General features: G+C 38.1%; 1 protein-coding gene across 1 annotated transcript; it reads right to left on the bottom strand.

Annotated features, from left to right (window-relative positions):
• Window positions 1-325: 325 nt before the first annotated feature.
• Window positions 326-9,099, bottom strand: mavs (mitochondrial antiviral signaling protein). The gene is made up of 5 exons (XM_079262581.1): window positions 9,024-9,099; window positions 6,933-7,055; window positions 4,083-4,263; window positions 2,612-3,321; window positions 326-1,583 (listed from the first exon to the last, which is right to left on the bottom strand). Exons 2-5 carry the CDS (start codon window positions 7,053-7,055, stop codon window positions 882-884), a joined length of 1,716 nt encoding a protein of 571 aa, XP_079118707.1. The 5' UTR covers window positions 9,024-9,099; the 3' UTR covers window positions 326-881.
• Window positions 9,100-9,325: the final 226 nt, after the last annotated feature.

Here is a 9,325-nt window from a genome sequence, read left to right as displayed (position 1 = left end):
GAGGACTCTGCAGAACCAATCATTTAATTCCAATCCTAGTCCAAATGTTTACCTGTGTCACAACTCAACAACACAATTTACAAAATTACAATTGCAAAACATATATTGCAAAAAAAAAAAAAAAAAAAAAAATATATATATATATATATATATATATATATATATATATATATATATATATATATATATATAATATATATATATGTATATATATATATATATACACGTATATATATATATATATATATATATATATATATATATATATATATATATACATATATATATACATATATATATATATACATGTTAGTGACTATGTACAAATAAATATAGTTTGTCCTAGCCATCACTCAAAACCACATTTCCCAACATCAACTGGAAAAAAAACTCAAAATGTTTCATAATCATTAGACAACTTAACAAATTCAGGTGCTTGATACAATAATATAAGAGGGAAACAGCCAACAGTTTTATCCTGCTTTGCGAGAAGAGCATACAAACCATTGTTAACACACAACCTTTGTGTGCTTTTAAAAACCTTACATTTGCAGCATTTGAATAAATAAACCTGAGATTTCAACCCACTTCCACAAAGTGCCCTGACTTCAATCAAAAGGTTCAATTTTGGCTTTGTTCTTAAGTCAGATTCAGTAAGCATAAAAAGGTGAAACATGTCTAACTTAACAACAGACGTGTGTTTAATGACATGATCAAAGGTCTAGAAAGTGAGCTATTATTACTGCAGCTAATAATTATACTGCTGCTTTGTGCCATCTTAGAAAAGTGACTACAATAAGGCACCTTCTCTTTTAGATCCCCAGTCACCATCCTTGAAGCCTAATCTTCTTCTTCTTTCTGTATTTCCGTATTAAGCGCCTTTATTTGGTCAACCTCCATGCCATCAGGAGGGCGCATGCACCCACTCCTGCAGCCATCAGAACATGCTTTGACGGGGTAAAATGGCTCTCAGAAGCTGCATGTCCCTCTGAATTCTGCAGTGATTTCAGGTCAGGAGAAACGCCAGCTTGTCCGGGTTCAGAAGCACCGCAGCTCTGACTGCAAGAGCTATTTAAACTCGACAGAACATTGCCGGTATTGGTAACGGATGCTGGTGGGGCGGAGATGACTTCTTTGGCTGTTTCTCCGTTAATTAACTGAAGCTGAGGTGCTGTGGTTTGTCCATCCAGGTTAAGGATAGATGGCACCTCAGAAAAGTGGCCCTCCAGCACCATGCTCTCGTCTGGTGACTCGTAGTGGTTCTCCTCAGGTTCGTTGTGGTTTGGAGCAACACCGTTCTCCTGGCTTGAGAGGGCGGTGACTGGATTTGCAGCAGCGTATATAGGAGAGTGAGTGGAGATCAAGGTGTCTGCTGCAGCCTCGCTTATTTCCAGACGTTCCGTGTTACCAGAGAAGGGTTGCTCTGTTTGGCTGGATGCCTGGGCAGGATTTTGTGGAAGGATGCTAACGAGTTGGGTTGGCTTGCTGAGGAAAACATCGTCCATAGATGTTGTTAAATCATCAGCAGGAGGCCCAGGGGAGGCTGAAGCAGCAGGTTCTGTTTCTGGGATGCTTTTAACAATCTGCAGGTGAAATGATGAAAGTAATTAAAAATATATGTCATATTTTACATGCAAATATCCAAGACAGCAGCCACAAAAAGCTAGCTATATGCAATCTGAAGATATAATATGCTGAGAATGACTTTTAAAAGGTGAAAATTTACTCTCCATTTTACAATTATTTTCATATTTAGTTGATACATATAAAGTGAATAAAATTGACAGTTTTAATAGTTTCATTTAGTCATGTTTCTAAGATTTCCACTAGCATGTGTCTTACAAAGGTCTAAGCCTCTTCAGTGTTTTTTTAAGCACAAAACATGCAATATTGGCTGAATTTACAATGACAGACTGAATCCTGCTGCTTTATACTTCACAGTTTTCCCCATAATATTAAAGTGATATCCTTTAAAAAAAGTTAGTTAAATGTAAGATGTTGGTCAACTTCAGTCACACTTCTCCATTGAAATGAATAAAGAGATCAAGATCTGTCCATATTTTGGCTGATTTTTTATAAAAGTCTGTTTAAAAGAATCAATTCTGGCATCCAAAGAAGCCACACATTCAGCTGAATGAACTGCATCTGCACCCCTCATCAATCAGCAATAATGATTCTAACAAAAATATTTCCAAATATGTTGCTGACTTGGAGTACACTTCTGATATTCTTCTTTTTATAAAGATGTATATTGTCACATTTGGTACAAACCGCTTTTGACCTTATATAATTTTTATTTTTTTCTAATTACTTTGATAAAATTGTCTTTATTTGCAATTATTCAAATATTTATTCTAAATATTTTAGTTTATTAATTTATTACTATCAATTTATTCAACATTTAATTTTATTTGTCTTTTTCTCTCTTTTTAAAAAAAAAACTTTTTAAGGCATTTATTTTGTTATTTATTTAATTGTTAAAAAAAAAAAAAAAAAAGACAATAAACATCCTGAATCTAATAAAGGTCTTTCTGAAAATCTAAATAAATAAATTAATATTATAAAAGGATTATGCAATATGAACAATCTATGTGTGTGTTGATATTCTCACCTTTGTAGCTGCAGGTCCAGAGGTTTTCTCAGGCTGCAGAACAGCATTAGAAACTTTGCTGACTGGAGGACCCGTGTCCTGGACTGGATGCTTCACTAGACTCATTGTGGAAAAAGAAGACACATCTGTTGCATCCAAACTGATCCGAGTTGTACTCTGTGGTGGTTTGTCGTTTATAACTGAGGCAGCTGAAGATACAGTGTCTGTTCCGCAGAGTGTGGCTGGAGGCTGTGGTTGAAGGGTGGCAGCCGCTTTGTTTCCTCGATTTGCCTCATCTGGAATCGGACCAGTGTCACCTGAAACATCTTGGATATCTACTTTATGCTCCTGGTGAAAATCAAGCTCATCCTGCTGCAGCGGGACGTTGGTCGCCTGAGAACGTGGGATCTCAGGGGAAGGAGGAGGTGTTGATGGAAGGGGTGGTATGTCAGCGGGCTGTGGAGGCTCTAAGACCAGCTCAGGTGGAGAAACCTGAGCTAGGACCGCAGGAGGACAAGTAGAAACTTGGCCTCCTGCGCCCTGAGGGGTTTTCGGAACGGCTGGTGTTTGTGCAGCTGGCTCAGAAAGAGCTGGAGGAGCTTCAGCTGGTGGAGGCACAGCAGCCTGACTCTTAGCACCACCAATCTCTGGAATGGGTACATTACTGGCAGCTGGTGTTGGATGCACATGTGCCCGCGTGACAGTTGTTGGAGAGGAGCCAGAGCTGGAATCTAGGACAAAGCAAAGAGCGGTGATATTTAAAATGTGTTTTAAGCGCATAAGACTGCAGCTCTGTGCAGTACAGACAAAATTCAGATTACAGGGTCTCTAAAGTCCAACAAAACAGGGATGAAACAAATCCCTGCAATGGCTTGTGTGGATATCAGAGTACCGTTAATTCTTGTCATCACAGTAATGCAACACAATAGAATCACAATGAAACAACAGAAGATAATAAACAAAGGTAGTAAAACGAAAAAGTAGCCACGAGTGAAATCCAAAGCCAAAAGATGACGTGCACTGCATGGTGAAATGCGGATCTTCATGCTCAGTTACTGAGCTCATCACTATTCTACCTCGTCTCTCTCGGCAGCCTGTGCCAAGCACTCGGTTATTTCTCGGGGTTGAACAACGAGGAAACACTGGCTTTATTTAGCTGTATAGCAGTTTATAGCAGTCAAGTCTCACTTGCCTTACAGCCGTTCGTGCAAATGTGATTAGAAATGAACATTTATTCACCCTAGGCTCTCTTAAACCAGGTCTGAGACGGGAATAGAGGACAACTATCAAGTAACGTTTCTATAAACAGCATTGAGCATTTTCTTTCCACATGATTGCACATTACTGTCCATTACACAGTGCTCCAGTTTCATATCGCTCTGTACATTATGTTAACACACAAACATGTTCTGACTGATCTAGTCACTGGCGAAAGGAAATAATGAATGAAACTCAACATGAAACAGGAAAGACAAGTTATATGGTGACTTACTGTTGACAACTTTCAGAGCGTTGTATTCTGCTCTGATCTCGGCTGCAATACGTGTGTGCTCACATGCCTCAAGCGCTTTGATAAACTGCTCCGGCCAGTTTTCTCTTCTCTTCAGACAGTCCAGGAGAAGCACCATGCCATCGTAATTCCCACAAGTTTCGCGTTTTGCCTCTATATTTTCCTAGTGACATTAAAAACAAAAGAGTAAACATCATCAGATTACTTAGTAGAAAACAGATAAATAAATTAACTGATGGCTACCAAAACAATGCTGTTTATATTAACATTTTAATTAAATTATCTAAGTTTTATAGTGTTAAGATGCAACACATAATAATTTCAAAACCATTTAAATTAAAATCCTGTTTGCAATGTGACCACATAACAAAGCATTATAGCTCCAGTGTATGATATTTTGGGAAATGTATTTCAAACATGTCAGTACTTTATGAAAATCTGACTAAATGTTGTAGTAGTTTGGAGTTGAAACCTAATGAGAACCCTGATGTTTTTTGTTTCAGGTGCTGAAACCATGTCTTCAGACCTAAAATGCTGGTGCTACGGTTTCCAAAAAATCAGAGACAGAGGAGTGTGTGTGTGTGTGTGTGTGTGTGTGTGTGTGTGTGTGTGTGTAGGGTGGTAACTGGATTTGTGAACAAGGCCCAACCCACTGCATGGAGCAGTATTCACATCTGCAGTTTTCAACACCATTTACAGCTTCAGCAATAAAACTAGCTGTGTTTTAATATTAGTAATTAGTAGGGCTCGGCCGATATATCGGCCGGCTGATATTATTGGCCGATATGGGGGTCCAGGGTGATATCAGCTATCGGTAAAAAATTGATTTTTTATTGATTTATTTTTGTCATGTTTGTTTCTGAGACTGCTAAGTTAAAAATGTAATTGTATGCTGATGGCTGCCTACCGTGGAAGCCGAGACAGAGCAAACCGGACGGTGAAACAGATAGACGCTGAGGCTAGTAAAGTCAAGTCTGCTCATGAGTATTTCATATTTTGTCACTGGTAAGTTGAAATGTTAAATAAACAAACACAGTGATGTTTTCCCTCTTACATTCTCTACAGACTGGTCATTGCGTGCCTCGTGGCCGCGCTGCAGCGAGGAAAGCCGTGCTTAGTGTTTAACCTGGTGAACGTGTGTGAAAGTTGGTGGCTGCGTGCCATTTACACAACTTCTGAACACTTATTATTAGTGGTGCAACGGATCATCATTGATCCGCAATCCATTCGGATCAGTATCTACGGTTCGGCACACACGTGAACCGCGGATTGATATTTAAAAAAAAAAAAAAAAAAAAGCTGCGTGCATAATCGTTCCACACAAGTGCAGCATGGTCATGGCGAGCGGAGGAATTTGAACGCCCCAGTTCATTCAAATCCCCTGTGTGGGAACACTTTGGTTTCCCTGTTAAATACGATGAAGAAGGAAAGAGGTCAGCTGATAAAACAGTGACGGTGTGTCGGAACTGTGGAATAAGAAAACCGGATTTACATTTTTTTTTATATCAGTAAATAATTCAGATAGTTCATGGTGTCTAACAGGTAGACATGAGTTTAAGAATGAGCTGAGAATGTAGTATTTTAGCTTTGAGTAATATTTTTGAATTTTTTTCTGGTGGATGGATTTATCAGCCATTATATCGGCTATCGGCTCTAAAGTCTTTGTATCGGTATCAGTATAAAAAAATCCACATCGGTCGGGCCCTAGTAATTAGCGTGTACTGATTATATACAAAACAGCGTTACATGACTTTGTGGTAATGTTTAAACATTAATTTACAAGTACTACGGTGGCTCTTTGGCTGCACAAACTCAAACCACTTCTTACGTGTAACTGAATTACCAGCTATAATATAAACTAGTGCTGGAGCTGTTGAGGCCAAAAAGGGGGAAATGAATGCCATTATCCTAGACAAAACATAATGGTTCAAACTCCTCCTAGCCACACCACTATGTTACTACAGAAGACCATCACTGCCCATTGTACGTTCGCAGTTACTCCCTAAAGATGTTGTAATTTAGTACCACTGAAAGATGAAATGATAAAGTTAGCATTATTTAATCTAGATAAAGCATAGGAAAGCTTCTTAGGGAGATCTAATTCACACATCACTCGTAAGGTGCGTTTTCATTACACCTAGAATTGTGCAAAAACTAAATATCGCAATAAGAAAAACGCAAATGGAAACACCTACATTTTGAAAAAAGTCTCAAATATTGCTTAAAAGTTTTTATGCTCTCATGAGGTGGTTTTTCAGTCATTATGCCATAGAAATATATTGCAAAAGTGTCTTGGAAACACTTTTTTCTATGTAGTGTCCCCAGATGTGAAGTGGGGGGTCGTGACCAGTTCATTTCTGGTAAAGATGGTGCGGTGTAGAACGAACAACTGAGAATTTTAGACTATTACAAAAGAAAATGAAGGAGAAAAGCTTTGAAAAGCCGTAGCCCCAAAATAACGCTACATGGCTACCCTGCATAGGCCGCAATTCTGGCAAAATCTCCTCACCTAAATGAGATTTTACGAGACCTGCAGCTTATCTGCTAAACACTGTTCAATGAAAACACCCGTAAATCGTAACTGCTGTTTGTTGAAACTTAACAATATCACTTTCATTTCGCAAAAAAATTTTATGGAAACGCAGCTATGATTTAATCCCCATGTAATGGGGAAATATTTTCCTTTGTAAATATGGGTGTGTGACTAAACTGAAACTAAACTGAATGAGACAACACTTATACAAAATAGGAGCTTAGTTTGAAGGTAGTACAAATAAGGTATGAATATAATTACAACATATGTGAAGGTGTATTACATCTCATGACACTTACCCTGTCGTGAGCGGTCAGGCAAGGCAGATGGATTATAATTTCTCTCACTTTCACCATGCTAACAATGCTTGACATGTTCCGCCGCAGATATCCATTGTAGAGTTTGTCACTAGCAAATGACATCTGGAAAGTCAAGAGAAAGCAAAAGAGATGTTTCTACACCGACACAAAACTGTGCAAATAATTTAAAAGTCGGCAGGGCAGTTTGGCAAAACTTTTGTGGGTAAATGAAACCTTTACTAAATATTTAATTCCTTCTAATCCATCCATAACTGCACTTAATGACTCGTGTTTCTTTCATGCTGGTCCTCGACTGCATCTACTATAGTGTATATTTGATTTTACATTTGCTGCACAACTTTGTATATACTGGACACCACTACATAGGAGTCTGCTTTATTTCTTACTCCCTATTGATTTTATTCCTTTACTTATTTTATTATTTTTACTTGTCCTAATGCTTCTACTAGAGTAAAAACATGTGCCAGCAAAAAATTCCTTGTTTGTGTTTATATTTGGTGAATAAAGCTTATTCTGATTACAAAACATTTCAGTACTGGAAATAGTTAATAATCGAATCTTTAATGATGGGATTTCTGTAGAACAAAACCGAAAGTGAAAGGAGATCTGCAGGAGGGAACATACGGAAAATAACACCCTCTACAATGATGTGAAGTTTTATGTTTCATCTTTATGCCTTTTTTGTTATCTAATAAGAAGGTGAGATGTTCAAGGTTGCAGCTGCAAGGTGTAAGAACATAAACAGGCCCCAACTAGTCACTGATTAATCCCTTTCAGAATACAGTTTAATATCTGAGCCTAAAGCATGCAGCTGGAAAGTTTCAAATGTGTCATTACACACACACACACACACACACACACACACACACACACACACACACACACACACACACATGTTTCAGAGGAAGATCGGGAGCTTGGGAACACTTTTTTGTAATGAATACATCTTAAGCTCCTCTGTTTGTTTTTACCTAAACAGCAACACTAAGTAATCTGTTGAGAGGTCAGTCAAGGAGGACTTTTTCACAGGATATACTGTCCACTAAATGAAGCACTAGCAAGGACAGTCTAGGTCAGTCTGTGTCAAAATATAATAAATCTGAAAGACTGCCACCAAAGAGCAAAGTCTTCCTAATTTTATCATTAGCTCAAAGAGGCCATGGTTAACTTGCTGCTATAGTCAGGCCTAAAGAGTAACGTTTCTGTTTCTGTTACATTTTTTCTAGGCCCAGATTTAGGTGAAAAGTGATGCAAGATTGCAGACTAACAAGACAAGGGAGGTGTTGTCTGAAGCAGGAGAAGAAAAAATAATGGAAAAATGCACCTTGGCACAAGGACAAACTATGTGTGGCTGAGTTAAATGAACGACCTCTACACTGGCAGGTCATTACTGTCGTATTACTTGCAAGTCTCCTTGACTGTCCAGGAGTCCGGGTCAGATTTCATTCATTACAGATAGGCTTGATTACACTCTGACAATTACAACTTCCTGTCTTGTTTCAGTCTCTTAAAGCTTACAGAAGAGCAGAAGATAGTCACACATGAGGAAATGACTTATCCTGCCAATAAAAGAGCTGATTTAACAGATTATGGCTGTATAATTATACCTAAATGGCTTATGAATGATAAAAAAAAAAAAAAAAAAAAATACTGTAATCTATACTACAACTTTTAATCCCAGTTTGTGGTTAAATTGCTGACTAAGAGGATAGAAATTGAAAATAGGTTTAAAGGCTGACGATAGCTTTTAAATTATGCAAACATGGGATTTAAACCTCTAAACACAGTAACTTGGGGAATAAAACAAACTAAGAAGGTCTGAAAGTTTTTCAAAAGGTTGCATTTACACATCACGAGCTAAAAAGACTTAGTTTATGCTTGTAAAATGGAGAAATCTGTTATTTGTGAGGGTTAGCTTAACAGAATTAGCATTCAAAGTTGTGTGTAAACAACAAAAAAACGGAGTCCATAGCAGGAAGTAGAACTAAAACAGTTAAATACACTAACTTGCCATCATTAAATTCTTGATTAGAGGTTTTAAATAGCAATGACAGATAATCTAGTTCTCACCTTTCTTTTTATTGGTCCTGTAAGTCGTTTGTGCTTCTGAAGAGCTGTTCTTTCTCCCACTGGAAACTCCAGCACCGTGGCCTTCATGCACATCTGCACATCTGACCCTCCCAGTTCCCAGGCTCTACTGTGATTAGACAACAGTGACGTCAATCAAAAGGCAGACCAATAGGAAAGAGTTTAGGCTGAAGCGGAAGGCGGGATTTGCTTGATATGCACTTATAGACCTTCTCCGCAGAGATGTCTGCTGTGACGAGATGGCGGAAGAATTGGATTGGATCCTGACTTCTGCTTTACATCTG

Source organism: Telmatherina bonti, assembly GCF_933228915.1.
Source record: "Telmatherina bonti genome assembly, chromosome: 22".
NCBI lineage: Eukaryota > Metazoa > Chordata > Actinopteri > Atheriniformes > Telmatherinidae > Telmatherina > Telmatherina bonti.
The sequence above is the reverse complement of the archived record's forward strand: the minus strand, read 5'-3'. Positions and strand labels throughout refer to the sequence as shown.

What these genes read in the sequence shown, in the direction of transcription:
- mavs (XM_079262581.1), bottom strand. Translation starts at nt 7,055, where the DNA reads ATGTCATTTGCTAGTGACAAACTCTACAATGGATATCTGCGGCGGAAC. An exon ending in CGCTCTGAAAGTTGTCAACA is followed by an intron (nt 3,322 to 4,082) that starts GTAAGTCACCAT and finishes GCTTTGTCCTAG; the next exon opens with ATTCCAGCTCTGGCTCCTCT. An exon ending in CTGGACCTGCAGCTACAAAG is followed by an intron (nt 1,584 to 2,611) that starts GTGAGAATATCA and finishes TTTCACCTGCAG; the next exon opens with ATTGTTAAAAGCATCCCAGA.